Source organism: Bos indicus, chromosome 15 (assembly GCF_029378745.1).
Source record: "Bos indicus isolate NIAB-ARS_2022 breed Sahiwal x Tharparkar chromosome 15, NIAB-ARS_B.indTharparkar_mat_pri_1.0, whole genome shotgun sequence".
Taxonomy (NCBI): Eukaryota; Metazoa; Chordata; class Mammalia; order Artiodactyla; family Bovidae; genus Bos; species Bos indicus.
The window spans coordinates 33844306-33861845 of NC_091774.1; the positions used below are offsets into that span (position 1 = coordinate 33844306).

At 41.3% G+C, this 17540-nt stretch overlaps 1 protein-coding gene and 1 long non-coding RNA gene across 4 annotated transcripts in view; one reads left to right on the plus strand and one right to left on the minus strand.

The window, feature by feature from the left end:
* Window positions 1-13033, minus strand: part of LOC139187297 (uncharacterized) — a 38828-nt gene extending 25795 nt beyond the window's left edge. For both annotated transcript variants that reach the window (XR_011570845.1, XR_011570844.1), the window contains exon 1: window positions 12902-13033. This is a non-coding gene — a long non-coding RNA (uncharacterized lncRNA). The remainder of the gene's footprint in view (window positions 1-12901) is intronic.
* The window catches only part of CRTAM (cytotoxic and regulatory T cell molecule), a 28709-nt gene continuing 19396 nt past the window's right edge, over window positions 8228-17540 (plus strand). The window contains exons 1-2 of one of the 2 annotated variants that reach the window (XM_019975867.2): window positions 8228-8368; window positions 15930-16073. In XM_019975867.2, coding sequence (XP_019831426.1) covers window positions 8323-8368; window positions 15930-16073 — 190 coding nt within the window. In that variant the 5' untranslated portion in view covers window positions 8228-8322. Of the gene's footprint in view, window positions 8369-8419; window positions 8479-15929; window positions 16074-17540 lie in introns of those variants that run through there. The other variant, XM_070803558.1, reaches the window with a different exon arrangement.

Here is a 17540-nt window from a genome sequence, read left to right on the forward strand (position 1 = left end):
CCGACTCTTAGTGACCCCCTCGATTGCAGCCCACCCGACTCCTCCGTCCATGGATTTTCCAGGCAAGAGTACTGGAGTGGGGTGCCATTGCCTTCTCTGTTGCTGCTCCTAGGAAGCCCTTTTCTCAATCAGTAACCAGTTATAGGGACTTTGCTAACGATCCAGCAGTTAAGACTTCATCTGCAGGGGGTGCAGGTTCGATCCCTGGTCTGGGAGCTAAGATCCCACATGCCTCGTGACCAAAACATAAGACAGAAACAATATTGCAACAAATTCAACAAAGACTTTAAAACTGGTCCACATCAACAAATTATTAAAAGGAAAATAACTAGTTGTAGAGGCTGCTGCTCTGGTTTAGAAACTCCCCAAGCACTCCACGTCAATGACAGTACTTGAAGAATCCAGACACAGCGTGATGGGGCATCCCGTATCTGCAGGGAAATGCAAGTCAGGTCTCATCTCTGGGCCTGGCATTGGGAAAGGCCACGGATTTGTCACAGGAGCCATGAAAGGTCAAGAAGAAAGTTTAGGCCCCTCTTGTAATTGCACCAAAAACCCCAGAGACTTCTACACATGGGGAAATCCCCTGTCTTTTCTGACCCTTCAAATAGTCCATCTTTCACCTACTTGATAAATCTTTTCAGATTTTTTTTTTCTTCCTGACAACCTAGGCTGACCAGGATGATGATGTTTATTTCTCTCAAATCTGTCCCCCAACACCCCCACCCTATCGAATGCTACTTCCTATGAATACAAAACCATATTATGGGGATTTCATAAAACGCAGATCAAAGTGACAAACGGGCTTTTGGCGCTGAGACCTCCCACACACAAAGTGGTCAGTAGACACTTTTCCATTAGAAAATAATAGGTAAATGGTCACTCCTTGACCACCATGCTCCAACCTCACCTTTTCCCTCCACTCCTAAGCAGCCACAGCTTGCTACCTTCCCCTGCTGAGCCCCCTGTGGGTTGCAGGCTGAAGTGAGGGTGTTGAGAGTGGGAGGGATGATGCAAACCACAAGGGCATGTCACTCAGAGTCTGCCTTGCAGCGTTTCCCCCACGGACCATCTGTCATCTCTGAGTCCAGTGGACTATTGTGACATTTCTCAAGGTTGGCGACCGGTTGATAGCACATCCGGGGATGAATACAGTTACATTCATCATCTTCCAGAGGACAATTTAAAGTAAAATCTTTAATGCTCTGAAAAGTTGTAAGACAAACATCCTTTCAGGCTCAGAGAAAAAGAGCAGTGTTTCTATCTCAAATAGAGGATTCAGTCTTCCTTTCCTTCACTCGCTCATTTGACAACCTATTTCAGATGCTGAGATGGAGATTTGTGTGCTGGGGTTTATAGCCGTGGCCTCAGGACAACACTTGTTAAAGAAGCGAGATGAGGCAGAGAGAGACACTGAGCTCGGGTGATGGCAACAAAGGTCTCAGCCAACCCTGATCCTGAAGGGAGCTCTGGAGCTGGACCATTTCTCTTTAGAGTTGCTCCACCTGCAGGCAAGGGCACAAAACCTTTCAGCCCCTCTCAGGGGGCCCTTGGAGGAGGTAATGGCTTAGATAAAATGGTTCTCTGCACTGGAGGCAATTCTCAGAGAAGGACCCACCTAACATGTCCCAGCCTCTGGGGAATGGAGGGGGAATCTGGGGAGCTCTCCTGAGTGTACACTCCAGGTACCAACTAAGGACCAGCATTTACTTAACACCTCTTGCTAACCTTGAACTTTTTCTGTAAATTGGAAGATTATCACAAAAAGCCAGTGTGGTTCCTCTTATTTTAAAGTTTTGCTACAACTGATTCAATTTAATAATCAATTATTTAGCCTATCTCATGGTAAACAAACCAGAAGTCCACCTCCAGGTGAGTGGGCAAGCTGGTAAATTCATATCATGAACTACTACCCAGCCATAGAAAGGAATGAACCCTCCATACATTATTTTGAGATGAACAGTGACAGAAAGCAGATCAGTAGTTGTTGAAGAGGGGAGATAGAGAGGGACAAGAGAGAGGATTACAACAGGCAGGAGGAAACTTTTGGGGGTGCTGGATATGTTCACTGTTTTGATAGTGATGATGATTTAATAGGTATATGCATATGTTGACATTTATCAAATTGTCCGTTTAAATATAGACAATTCATTATGTCAATTATATCTCAATAACACTGTTAAAAAGATTCCTATGATCTTTGACTAAACAACAAAGCTACAGTAATCAAAACAGTACAGTACTGGCTCATGAATAAATGAAACAAAGCAGAAAGCTCAGAAATAAACCCACACACTTATGGCCGGTTTATATATGATAAAGCATGCAAGAATATACAATGGAGAAAAGACAGTCTCTCCAATAAGTGACACGGGAAAAACTGGACAGCTACATCAAAAGAATGGAACTAGAACATTTTCTAATATCATATTCAAAAATAAACTCAAAGTGGGAGAAGAAAGACCTAAATGTCAGACCATATACTATAAAACTCTTAGAGGAAAAAATAAGCAGAACACTCTTTGACATAAATGGCAAAAAATATTTTTTGGATCCATCTCCTAGAGTAATGAAAATGAAAATAAACAAATGGGACCCAATTAAACTTTAAAAGTTTTGGCACAGTAAAGCAAGCCGTTCAAAAATGAAAAGACAACCTATGACCTGGAAGAAAATATTTGCAAATGACGCAAGCAACAAAGGATTGTTTTCCAAAATATATCAATACAAAAGCTCACACTGCTCAGTATCTAAAAAACAAACAACCCAATCAAAAAACGGGTAGAAGACCTAAATAGACATTTCTTCAAAGAAGACATACAGGGAGACAACAGGCACATGAAAAGATGCTCACTGTTGCTAATTATTAGAGAAGATGAATCACCTCACACAGGTCAGAATGGCCACCATCAGAAAGTTGACAAATAAATGCTAGACAGACTGTAGAGAAAAGGCAACCCTTCCATACTGTTGGTGGGAGTGCAAATTGGTGCAGCCACTATGGAGAAAAGTATGGAAGTTCCTTTAAAAACTAAAAATAGAGCTACCATATGATACTGCAATCCCACTCCTGGGCGTGTATCTGGAGAAAATAATGGTTCGAAAGGAAATGTACCCCAGTGTTCACTGCAGCACTGTTTACAACAGCCAAGACAAGGCAACAACTAAATGTCCACTGACAGATGAATGGATAAGATCTAGTATGCTAAAAAGAAACTATCATGGGGGCAAAGAAAGTGGAGAATCAATTTTCCCCTCCCTGGGAGAGCAGAGGATAACAACAGCTAATTCATATAGTATTTACTGCGCGCACTCAGTCGCGTCCCACTCTTTGTGACCCCATGCACTGTAGCCCACCAGACTCCTCTGTCCATGGGATTTCCCAGGCAAGAATACTGGAGTGGGTTGCCATTTCCTCCTCCACGGGATCTTCCTGACCCAGGGATCGAACCCGTATCTCCTGCATTAGCAGGCAGATTCTTCAGCACTATTCCATTCACTGTGTGTACTCAGCCGCTTCAGTCACATCCAGCTCTTCTGCAACCCTATGGACTGTAGCCCCCCAGGCTCCTCTGTCCATGGGATTCTCCAGGCAAGACTACTGGAGTGGGTTGCCATGTCCTCCTCCAGGGGATCTTCCTGATGCAGGGATTGAACACACCTCTCTTATGTCATCTGCATTGGCAGGCGGCTTCTTTACCACCAGCACCACCTGGGAACCTCTACACATCCTTTAACTCTCACATCAACCATGGGCGTGAGTGCTGTCATTCTACCCATTTCCCAGATAAGAAAACTTCAGGCTTTGATTCCAGAGAGATGGTTCCAGAGTCCATATTCTTAAACACTAATTACTATTCCTCTTTGAGAAGTGCTGGGCTTCAGAAGACAAATAGAATCTCCTCAGAAACACAAGGTCAGTTTAAGCAGATAGGGTAGTGTGAACTACAGCACTGTAAACTGTGAGCATGAAAATGTGCTGTGTGCTTGATCTAGGACAAGAATTGTCTACGGGTACATTTGGGGCAAGGGTGGAAAAGAAGGCTGAAACAGTAGATTGGGGCCAGAGTGTGAATGGCCTCGAACGACCTGCCAAACAATTTGTACTATAGCCTTCAGGCAAAAGGAAGCCGCTAAAAGCTTCAGAGCAGAAGAACAACATCAAATTTGTGTTTTGAAAGAGAATGAGGAAGTCGACCTGCCTACTGTGAAACAAACACCTGGCAAATTTCATGTGTCTCCATTCTCAAACAAAAGCCCATTTGATTCATGAATATTGTACTAAAACCACGTTACATCAACAGATTTGGGACAAACTGTGCTGTAGACTTAGGTTTCAATCTAAGAACTTCTTTTTTAAGATAGTGGAAGATTTTTTAATCAAAACACAAAAAGCACCAATCATAAGAAGAAAAAGTGACAAACTGGACAACATTAGAACTAAGGACCAGGACACTGCGCTGCCACAGCAGGGAGCACAGGCTCCATTCCAGGTTGGGGAATTAAGGGCCCACATGATGCGAAGTGTAGCCAAAAAAGAGAAAGAGGCTTTTAAGAGAGTAAAAATGTAAGCCACACACATGAAAACGTATTTCCAACACCTGTAACTGACAAAGAGCTTATTTCTAGAACATACAAAGAAGTTCCATCAAGTAAAAGGCAGACAATCCTATAAAGAAAATGGGGAAAAGACTCAAATGAATACGTCACAAAAAGGTTACCCAGGTGACTGCTGCTGCTGCTGCTAAGTCACTTCAGTCATGTCCGATTCTGTGCGACCCCATAAACAGCAGGGATTCTCCAGGCAAGAACACTGGAGTGGGTTGCCATTTCCTTCTCCAGTGCATGAAAGTGAAAAGTGAAAGTGAAGTCGTTCAGTCGTATCTGACTTTTCACGATCCCATGGACTGCAGCCTACCAGGCTCCTCCATCCATGGGATTTTCCAGGCAAGAGTACTGGAGTGGGATGCCATTGCCTTCTCCGACCCAGGTGACTATTAAACACAAAAAAGCTGTCAACCTCATTAGACATCAGAAAAATACAAACTAAAATTACAATAAAACAAAGAGCTGAAATTAAAAGACAAACATGGGTGATAAGGCAGAATAAAGAAACCCCCAAGGACTGCTGGAGGGAGAGTAAATTAACAGAACTTTATTTTTTTTAATTTAAATTTATTTATTTTACTTGGAGGCTAATTACTTTAAACAGAACTTTAAAGAGACTCATAATTCCTAGGAAAGTACCCAAACAAAATGTATGTGCTTGAGCTCCAAGGGCCATGACAAAAAATGTTGAGAGCTTTACTCTCAGTGACTCCGAAACTGGAAACAGCTGTAAATGTCCACAAAAGAAGAATAGACAAAAGTGACAAATTTATAAACTAGAATATTCTACAGCAATGAAAATGAGAGTACTATATCTACATGCAAGAGTGTGAGTAAGTCTCAAAAACATAATATTGAATGAAAGAAGCCAAATACAGAAGAACACATGGTTTATGATTCCATTTATATAAGTTTCAAACACAGGCAAAACCATTTTTACAGTGTAAACATAAAGATATTATTAATCTTTGATTATCTTTGGGGAGGCAGGGAGGGTCTGATACAAGAGGGCTTCTGGGGTCCTTTGCTGTTGCTTAGTCACTAAGTCATGTACGAATCTTTTCGACCCCATGGACTGTAGCCTGCCAGGCTCCTTTGTCCGTGGGAGTCTCCAGGCAACCAGGAAATGGGTTGCCATTTCCTTCTCCAGGGGATTTTTCTGACCCAGAGATCGAACCCATGTATCCTGCATTGGCAGGCAGATTCTTTACCACTGAGCCACCTGGGAAGCCCTAGCAATGTTCTATTTTTTGACCTGGGTTATGGTTATTCTCCGGTCACCTGAGTCTTGTATTCATTAAGTCATTTCTACCCATTTCTCCACATTTTACCTACAGAAAATGACAGAAAACCATGATTAAAAAAGAGAGAAGCAAAGTGACCCTTCTCCAGGACCTGAATTTAGTTCCAAAGAGGTCAAAGCTTTTTTTTCACCTGCTTAAAATGAGAACTTCCATGATGACACTTTTACTTTTGTTTCTTGTCAGTGATTTTTTTTTTTTTTTACCTCCTCTTAAATACATTCAAGTTAAATGACGAGCTCAAGATCTGAAAAGTCAAGCAGTAACTAAGTCCAGACCTGCTTCTGGCTTTATGAGAGCACATGACACCACTGTGTCAAGAGGAAAAATAAAGCCTTTTCCTCTTGTGCTCTGACAGGAAGGTTAGAAAATTCTATAGGGAATAGCATTCTTCTAGGTGAAAACAAGCATGAGAAACAACTAACTAGCCACAGGCAATTCACACCTTTGAAGGGAGGCCCTGAGACACCTTACAGCACTTCCCCTGGGCTTCCTTAACGGGGAGCAGATCAAGTGTCACTCCAAAGCAGAGACAAGACATTGGTGGGAAAACCAAATGCTTAGAGAGCCATGGAGCCATAGCAGGAAGAACGTGAAGTTCTGGAGGGAATCTTATGCAGGAGAAGGGGGCAGGAATGAGACCAAATACTCAACAGTCTTGGTTTGTACTCTCAGTTCCGCCACTGACTGTGTCACCTCAACCAAACCCTTCAATTCTCTATTTTGAAAAGTGGTACAGTGCAACCTGAGCACCAAAGAACTGCTGCTTTCAAACTGTGGTGCTGGAGAAGACTCTTGAGAGTCCCTTGGAGAGCAAGGAGATCAAACTGGTCAATCCTAAAGGAAATCAACCCTGAATACTCATTGGAAGGACTGATGCTGAAGCTCTAGTACTTAGGCCTCCTGATGCAAAGAGCCGACTCATTGGAAAAGACCCTGATGCTGGGAAAGACGGAGGGCAAAAGAAGAAGAAGAGGGAGGCAGAGGATGATATGGTTGGATAGCCTCACTGACTCAATGGACATGAACTTGGGCAAACTCTGGGCAACAGTGAGGCACAGAGAAGCCTAGTGTGCTGCAGTCCATGGGGTCACAAAGAGTCAGACATGACTTAGCAACAGAACAACAATGCAATCTACTGATTCCCCACTTCTAGAAGCAAGTCCATACACTTCAATATATTCAACAAGGAGAACCTTCTATGGCCCTAGCCACACCAGCTAGTGGCAGAGATGGGGCTACTTCCCACATCTCTTGGTTTCAATTCCAGAAAACTCTCACCATCAGTGCTGCTCACACTTGCCTTCTGATACCTGGAGACCTTGTTAAATGTACCAGCAGCTACTCATTCCAGTGAAATTCTCATTAATCAGTCTGGAGTGGACCCTACCAGTCTGCATTTCTTAGCTGGTGGCCCAAGACATTTAAATCCTCAAACAATTTGAGAAACAGGACATTATATCCTAGTAAACTCCAAGCAAACTCAATTTTCTTTATTTTTATTCTCTTTCTGTCTGTTAAATTAGGGGAAATATTTGAAAGATGTTTTTGATGGATATAATGTTCCCCACCCAAACTATCAATACATTTAAGAATATTAACATTAATTTCAACTAGAACCAGTAAATATTATTTCCTTTACAATTCTCTAAACATTGCAGACTAACCTATTTTCTAAACATAAGTCTATTTGTATTGTGCTGTGTGTCCCTGAAAAAATGAAATAAAGTCTATCTCAATTCATCTGGTTAATGAGAATCAAATACCAAAATTGCATATCGTCGCCCCCACTATATCATATTCTCCTTAAACACAAGGCTTTATCTTTCATATCTGTTCATATCTTAGAGCAATACTTAACAAGATGGCTAGGTATGGATGGTGGATGAATGATGGAAGGGTAGGGGGGGTGAATGGATACATAGATTTTTTTTAAAATGAGTAAATATATGAATTAGTGAATTCTGCCCCCTGATAACTACAGGAAATTGTTGCCAGAGCTAGAAACAATCAGCAAATCTTGACTGATTTAAATTGTTTAATAAACTAGAAAAGTGAAAAGAAGTTGACATCACTACACAGGAACCTTTTCATTTCTCTCCCACCTCCTCGCTCTCCAAAAGCCCTCCAACTCACTGACTTATAAGGACTACCCACGTGCGGTAGAAAGATCTGTGCCACCAACACATCACTCAGCCGTCTCCACCATCGGGGTGACACATGTGGTTCCCTAAATGTTCCACCTGGAGGTATTTTGAGGGCAGCTAACTAAAAGGGGGCTTCCAGAGCCAACGGAGGAGGTGTGAGATGAGGTCACAGAGCCACTGCCTCCCTCTCTCAAGAGAAACCACTCTGCTCTATTTATTTCAGAACCCAGAGGAAGTCGACAAGTGTGACAACAGCAGAGCACAGCATGTGGTGGAGAGTTTGCAGCTTGCTGGCGTGGTTCCCCTTACAAGGTAAGGACTCAGAGCTCGTGTTTTTTTGATGCTCAGTTGACCTAATGTTTGGGCACATCTATCAGTCAGTCTACTGCTCTCATAGAGGACTGACTGCAGAAGCACCTCAGGTAAATCTCTCACTTTCCACGTAAATCTCTCAGATTCCACTACGATTACACATTGGAGGGATGTTACAGGATGAATTGAATCTCGTGTTCAATTGCTAAAGGGTCTACAGAAAGGGTCATTGTAGTGTGTGTCTCCGTGGAATCTGGGTTATGGCAAAGTGTAACTAACAAGCGTACTACTGTCTTTTAAGGGTATACCAGTTGAAAGAGCATCAGTTTGGCATTTTAAAACCTTTTTATTCTTTGGTCTTACTGTACAGCACAGGGAACGCTGCTCGAACTTATGTGGCAGCCTGGATGGGAGAGGGGTTTGGGGGAAAGGGATACATGTATATGCATGGCTGAGTCCCTTTGCTGTCCAACTGAAACTATCACAACATTGCTAATTGGCTATACTCCAAAACAAAATAAAAGCTTAAAACAACAACAACAACAACAAACCTCCTTGTTGTATAAGCCTGAGCCAAATAATTTCTCTGAAACAGTTTCTACATCTTGAAATTAAAATGATAATGATGTTTGATCTACCAAACCCTATTGTTATAAGGATCAAATTTCAATTGTAAAAGTACTTTGAAAATGGCAAAATGCTAGACAACCCTGAATTAGTTCGGAAATCATGATTCCAGTGAAAATCTTGTGCTTATTTTTTGAGTCACTTTACATTTCCTTATTATTTGCAAATGTGATTTTCAATGCTTAATTCTAATGTTGCACTATGAACATTAAAGAAAGACACATAGTTCTTCTCAGCACAGGTTAAATCATTCCTACCCCAAAGTGGGGGCAGGATGTATTGTCCCTGAATCTCTGATTGCAACTTGTATCATTTTATTGCAAAGAAAATCACATATATACAGGGTTGCTTGTTTCCAAATATCGAATCTATAGTTATCTTCCAAGTGAAGCATCTCTCCTTCTAAATCTTCCTTCACCATAGAACTGCATCTGGAGAATGTACCTTTTAAAACTAGATTTCCTTATGGCTACCAAAGGGGAAAGGGAGGAGGATGAATGAATTAGGAGTTTGGGATTAACATATTCACACTACTTTATATAAAACAGAATATCAACAAGGACTTACTATAGAACACAGAGAACTCTACCCAATATTCTGTAATAACCTATAGGGGGAAAGAATTTGATAAATATGTATAGCTGAATCATTCTGCTATACACCTGAAACCAACATAATATTGTAAATCAACTATACTCTTAATACAAAATAAAAATTAAATTAAAAAAAAAAAACTAGATTTCCTATTTTACACAGTATTCCAATTTCCTACTTTATACACTTCAATTAGTGCTCTCTTTTTTGGTCCCTGTACCCTGAGGCACTTAATAAAGATTCAATTTTGGTAATAAATAAGTTTCTTCAATAAGTGGCTTGAAGAAGAGCTAATGCATTCATAAAAAGTACATGTAAGTGGCTAAAATTAGAATGCTTTCTATTATTCCAAAATTTAAAGCCTTTAACTGACCTTCACTTTTTCAGTAGTCATTTTCTTTCAAAAATACCTCACAAAAATAATGTTTTAAATAAAAACTACAATAATTGTGCCCTAAAGTAAGCCAAAGATAAGTCTTTTAGAATATAAATTACTCAAGTACTGTTTATAAAGAAAGGGGAGAAATGTATTTATTGCATCATGTACAATGCTGGGTACTTTATGTTAATTTCATTTATCCTAGCCAAAAAAAAATGAGAGAGGTATTCATATCCCTAATTTATATATGATAAAATTGAGGTTACAAGAAGTTAGAAAACCTGCTAGTAACTAACAATGTAAATATCAGCAGAGCACATAGTAAAAGTACTATCTCAAGAAAGTTTTCAGGGAGAGTGTATGAATTGGACTGTGATAGAAAATATATTTCTTGATGTGGTTCAAAAGTTTGAAAGCCAGTGATTTGCACAATATGGAAGATTCATTATTGAAAAATCCTCAACTGAAAACTCATCCAAAGGGGGCCATCCAGAGGGCATCTAGGGTCAATCGTATCTGAGAACCAGTTGCCCACTGTGTGTGTGCTGTGTGTTCAGTCCCTTCAGGCGTGTCTGACTCTTTACAACCCTGTGGACTGTAGCCCACCAGGCTCCTGTGTCTATGGGATTCTCCAGGCTAGAATACTGAAGTGGGTTGCCATGCCCTCCTCCAGGAGATCTTCCCAACCTGGGGATCGAACCTGTGTCTGCCTGTGTCTCCTGCATTGCAGGTGGATTCTTTACCCACTGAGCCACCTGGGAAGCCGACTCTAACCTAATCTTACTCATGCCCATCAGGGTCCCAAACAGGATAGGAGCTGACCATGCTGCTTTCTTATCAGCAAAAAGGCAGGAAATCATCAGTTTGGGCAATATAAATTGCCAGCTGTTTTTAGCTAATTGAATTATGGGAAGATCATGACACCTTCTTTTACTGCACAACTTCCATGGGTGCCAAAAACTTAAAGACCAAAAAAAAAAAAAAAAAAAAGACCTATAATCTTGGAACATGCCCTCTTTTCAGGATTCCTACTGGCAGCCCCTAGGGTGGGTCAAACACAGTAAGAATGGAGAATTTTTCAAAATTCATCCCATTTTCCTATATTGTGGATGATGAAAACCCACCAATTTGCACCCTCTATTCTGGTCATTTCATGGAGAGTAGGATGCATGAGACACTCTAGTTGCAGATAGAGTAAGGTCCTCTCAATATTTCCTTTGACCAGGAAAGAGGCATCCATTTACTGACATGTTGAGACAAGATTCTTTAAAGCTATACTGGAAATCATTCAATTTTGACAAAATTTGATTCATTTTCACACATAATCTTCTCTATTGAGTCTATCTAAAGAATAACAATGATGCCTTTTTGTAATGATCTGAATCCAAGCATGTTTTGCCTGCTAACCTCAAAAGGGGAACACAAATAAGGCTCTGATCTGAGACTTAACTCATTGTGTGTCTCTGATTCTAACTTAGCTCCAGCCTTTATTATTTAATGTAAAGTGAGCATCCTATTAATATATTAGTGAATATACATTTACTCATATTTAGCCATTGATTGAACAAATACTTAAAATCTGAGATTGTGCTCAGCCCTGGGAATACAAACAACTTTTGTATGAGGAGTTTGTAATCTATCCATAAGAGACATACTCGTAACTGAAAAAGTGATGTGTGAAGTGCTGTTAAGAAAAGTCTATATGAAGCCTTCGGGGATCTGGAGGAGAGAGGAGGTCACTGAAGGGGAGAGAGAAGCGAAAGGCCAGTTGAGTTGGGCAGGTTTGACAAAAGTGGTGTAATTTGACTTAAGTCTTGAAGGAGCTAAGAAAGGCATTCGAGGCTGAGAACAGCATGGACAAAGGGAAAGGATCTTCTTGAGTCCAAAATTTCTGGAGTTTGCAGGTGGCCATTTACATGGGGCACCTGAAAGGGAGTATCAGCAAATAAAACTGGAGAAGATAGAAGGTCCAATTATCTGAAATACTGGCCTGATTCATATAAGCAGTGGGAGCCACAGCAAATATTCTAATGAAGGGATCGATTGAATTTGTATATTTTATATGTAATTTTTTTTAAGAATCTGAGTTTTTATTTTTAATTTTTGGCCGAACTGCAAAATCCCACGGCTTGTGAGATGTGGGATCTTAGTTCCCTGACCAGAGATGGAGCTTGGGCCCTTGGTAGTGGGTGTGCAGAGTCCTAACCACTGGACCACAAGGGAATTTCCTTTCATTGTAATGCTGAAGCAGATGAAAAATGGTAAGTTAGAGGGAGCAGAGGCTAGAAGGAGGTTACTGCAATGGTCCAAGAGAAAAACAATGCAGGCAGTGATAGTAGGGAAAAAGAAAAGAGGAATGAATTGATTCAAGAGATGTTTTGGAGAGGGAAGAGGCTGGGGTGCCTCTCAGATTCCTGGCATGCAGTGGCTTGGGATGACAGTGATGACAACAAAGAAATGCTGGAATGGAGCAGGTGGTATCTGTTGCAATTCAATAATTGGGCTACTAAGAAAAAGAATCTGTGCCTTTCTTCAATCTGCCATGATGACCTATAGTAGGGTGGATACACTGCAACTCCCCAAACCTTGAGAAAAACCAAGGACTCTTAGGAACCATGCAAATTTCATCTACAGGTGCTCTGGTAGGTGGTTATGACTGTTGCTCGCCCTTCAGCTTCAGAGTCAGTCACGTGTGCTTTGGTGTGACGCTATTCCACTCCTAGGACAATTGGCTCACGGGATGGAGGGTAGAGATGATGGTGAAGGTCATACGTTCCCTTTCTACATATAAACCAACCACACAGACACAATCTATAGCCTTAGACTTAACTAGTGACCTCATGACACATGGCGGTACATGGATGGATGAACCCAGTCACGAAGATAATGACCAAGCCCAGAAGTCAATAATCCACTCAATAAACACGACCTACCAGTAGTACGTGGTGACCTCCTAGGAGAGACATCACAGTGATTCATTGCCAAGCTCAGGATGTCCAGCATTTGGGAGTCACATCAGAGAACTCTGAAGACTGACAGAGAGAACTAGCAAGTAGGCACAGGGCACTTGCTGTCTACGCTAGAAATGCTAAGGTGAATACGAATATAATATAAATGTTTTTAGAGCCTGCAGGGGAGGAAGTGGTGAGCTAAGAAGATACCCCACACCCAATCCCTTTGACAAAGAAGGTGAAAGTTTGACTCTAAACTTGGGTGAAAAAAAGATTTTAAAGACAAATTCCACTGTAGTTTTCAATAGCAGCAAGAACATCATGGGGAACTTTTTTCTTAGAAGATGTGGCATCAAAACTCAGGTACCACTGTCCTTCTCTTCTACTCTTTGATATGACTTAGACACATTAGCCAATATTTTTAAGTACCGCAGCTGAAGCAGTGTGGTGCAGTGGCTTCTCACTGAGCTAGTCTTCCTTTCTACAATGATTTCCTGTCTCTGAATCAAACATGGGGTCTACATGACAACATTGCAAGAGAAACAGGCTTAGGAAGCCAAATGCAAGGCTAGGAGCCAAGAGCAGAGGAAATGACTGGTGTTCTAAGCCTCAGATGCAGTCCTTTCCATCTGGAACTTGGTACCTCTTCTGTGGTCAGCAGCCTGACCCTGACATCTCAACAGCAAGAGCAAACACTCATCTTGAGAGATAGAATTCTTTGCCATATGCTAAAACACCATACTACATTTTCATACAATTTTTAAGACACTGTAAGGATTAAATGACATGATTTAATTCATAAGCATGCATTCCCAAGAAAAAGACAATGATATTTACACCTTTAAAATGGGAGACATTTATCCATAAACAGAGTGCACATAAATCTCACCTCTCCCTTCTCCCCCAGTGTGGGCTTCCTGTCTAAGACAATCATTTTATCAAAGGTAAGAACATTGGCAAAGCCTCTGAGTGTTAACTTCTTGCCCAAAGGATGAAATCAGGGGGTGTTGCTTAACATTAGTTTTTATCCTATCATATATTTCTGTAGGAACTGTCCTCCTCTCTGTCAATATTCTTATGAACAACAGGAGAGCAAAGATAGCTATCCATTGCCTGTGTTACAGTGTCATCATGAAAGCTGGCATTAGACCATTACTTGCCAAGCTTGCACTGTGACAGTTTCTGTTAAGAAAGAATTGTAGATAAATATAAAGCACAGTCACTGCCCTCTTGCAGCTTCAATCTGTGGGAAGCAAGATCATGCACAAGGGCTAGAGATAAAGCAAGAATCGTATAATGGAATGATACAGAACAAGTTGGTCTAGACTCAGATTCTTGGCTCAAGAGTTGCTTACCCTTAGAAGAAATTCCATTGTCATTTCAATGCATTTCTACTATTATCCTTATTACCCAATCATGGGTTGATTTTATAGATGAGAATATTTCCAAATGACCTGCCTAAGCAGAATTCTGGCCTATGCCTCAATGGTTTTTTTTGAAAACAATCTCTTTTTATTGAATCCTTGTTGTTCATTATAGTATTGGCTGATGATATGAGTATTTTTCCATCAGGACTCAAGCTAACTCTTTTCCCATGAAAGTCAATAAGAATACAATAATTTTGGGTGATTATTGCTGGAGGCTAGGTTGAAATTAATGACTTCAAAATGGAACAAACTAAAAAGTCTGTAACAGTTAATTCCCAGAGCTCTTCAATGTGCTTTTCCTAATACTTGAAATTTATCACAAGGAAATAAAGTCATTTCTTTTTCCTTTTTTTTTAACAGCTAATATGATACAATAAAATTCATTGCATTTGCTATTCATATTTTATAACCCCATGGTATTCTTCTGTTTATAGACATGTTTTGTACTTTCATTAAGAATTTTTTCATCCTCAGGAAAAAGAATTCTTTAATTTTAAAGTTGAAAAAATAACAAATGGCAATAAATGTGCCAAATCAGCAGTAAAGCCAATTTATTCTTCTATCAATTTCTTCTTTGGGAGGATAACTTTGCAGCTGCTTAGAACTATTGTTTCTCATTCTCTGGGGGTTATGATTTGGGGAAATTACAGACTCTTACATGTGCCCAGGAAAGCGCTGCTGTGGAATATTAGATCAGAAGAGATCCAAGAACATCCACTCTCTGGTGGAGAAGCTCTTCCACCCCAGGGGCTTACCTACTCCCCAGGAAGAGCAGCTCTGTAATTCACAAGAGCCCCAGAGGACATAACATTCTTTCTTAGACTCTGAAACCCACTCCCCATCAACTGTACTTGAAAACACGAGTCAGCCTTTTTATAAACAGAGGCCAGAAAAGCTGAATTTTCTGGGCTCTCATCACTTAGGTAGTCCGACCCAGTTATACAAGCATGGGCTTAGACACCCACAGAGCTGGGCACCGATGCCGTCTTGAGGACCTCTGTGACCTTGAACCTGTACTGCCTCATCATCAAGTGAGCAAAACCACTCTTCCTTTAGAGCAGGGCCACCCAAACTCTGGGATCTAATGCCTGATGATCTGAGGGGGAGCTGATGTAATAATAATGGAGTGCACAATACTGTAATGCACTTGAATCATCCCGAAACCATTGCCCCCTCCTCCATGGAAGAGTTATCTTCCACAAAACCAGCCCCTGGTGCCAAAAAGGTTGGGAACTGGTGCTTTAGAGCGTTAGTTTGAAAGCTGAGTTTAATATCAGTAACATGGAAGATACAATTCCCAGCATATGGCAAGGCAAGTGCCTCATAGACGCTGTTCAACTTTCCTTTCATCAAAACCCACCCCTTCACTTATGCTCCTTCAAGAGACATCTTGATTGCTCTAGCACACTGCTTCCCTCCTCTCCTTGCAGTTTTTGGTGTTGACTTTGGCTTCTGTTTCTGTAACAAATGTATACAAATGATCAAACGATGAACAAGGTTGCCTCAAGTCTAAGCCCCTGTCTCAATTCAGGTGTAGTGTGGCCCATGCCTGTCTGACGGTCCCCAATTCTCTTCCTCCACAGAGGCCTTTCGGACCAACCACATGGAAACTGTCCCCATAGAGGAAGGCCAGACGCTCACTCTAAACTGTACCGTTTCTCAGGAGACCACCTCTCTGCAGTGGCTGGCCCCCTCGGGCTTCACCATTTTCTTCAATGAACAACCTGGTAAGTGAAGAAGAAAGAAACCCCCGCCAGACCTCAACCTGACGGATTTTCCAGACAGACAGGCTGGTGGGCCAGAAAGTCAGCATGAGTCACCCCAATGGTGGGCTTGGCCCCACCTACTGTGACATGTAAATCGCACCCAGAAGCCTGTGTTTTACACACGGCTGCTTTTTTTCTGGCAGGAAGTCTGAAATGGAAACCCCACCAGCATGGTTGGTAAAGGGGGCTCAAATGACAAAGCCCGTTTCCGCCATCCCACCTCACCCCCAGGTCACTTTTTGACTCTCAGCGACCATGAAACCACCAACAGCACAAGGACAGACGGCAGCAGACAGACAGGTGGGGGCCCGTGGTCCTCGTCAGCCAACACGTCACCCTGCTTCTCCAGCCAGGGGCTCTGCTTTCCACCTGAGCAACCCAGAGTCGCACATCAAAGCCCACCCCAAAACGGCTCCCCTTCTCCCAACGGTCTTAGCAAAAACTCAGGATCACTGAGCAAGAGGAATTGGTGGCACATTTTTCTCTGAAAAGGACAGTAGCCTTCCTCTCTCACAAACACACACTGAGTCCTAGATGCCTAAGATGGGAGGGAACTCTTTTTTCCTCCAATTTTATTATGATATAACTGACATATAACATTGTATTGGTTTAATGTGTACCATATAATCTTTTGATATATGTATATATTGGAAAGCTACCAGCTTCCCTGGTAGCTCAGAGGTTAAAGCGTCTGCCTGCAATGCGGGAGACCAGGGTTCGATTCCTGAGTTGGGAAGATCCCCTGGAGAAGGAAATGGCACCCCACTCCAGTACTCTTGCCTAGAAAATCCCATGGAGGGAGGAGCCTGGTAGGCTACAGTCCATGGGGCCTCAAAGAGTCGGACACGACTGAGCGATTTCACTTACTTTCATATATTGGAAAATAATACCACAATAAGTTTAGTTAATATCTGTCACCTCATGTGGTCACAGGTTTTTTTTTTTTTTTCCTTGTGGGAAGGGATTTTTTAAAATCTATTTAGTTCATCTCTTTGGGAAGTATTTTATGAAACCCTTCCTTTATAATGAGACTATTTTTTTTAAACTCTGGATTTTTTTTAAGTTTTTTTTTTTTTTTTAATGTGGGCTCTTTTTAAAGTCTTTATTGAATTTGTTACAATATTGCTTCCGTTTTTATGATTTGGATTTTTGACACCAAGGCATATAGGATTTTAGCTCCCTGACCAGGGATCGAATATTGTATCCTCTGCATTGGAGGGCAAAATCTTAACCACTGGACCACCAGGGATGTCCTGATAATGAGACCATTCTATATCTCCATTTAATACTTCTAACTACCAAATTCTTGGAAAAGTATCCAACACAGAAAATTTCATTCTGCTTTGTAAAAGCAGACCCTCTAGAAAAACTTGATGTGCTTTAGAAAATATGATTAAATATTGATAGGTTCACTGTAAAATAACTAAA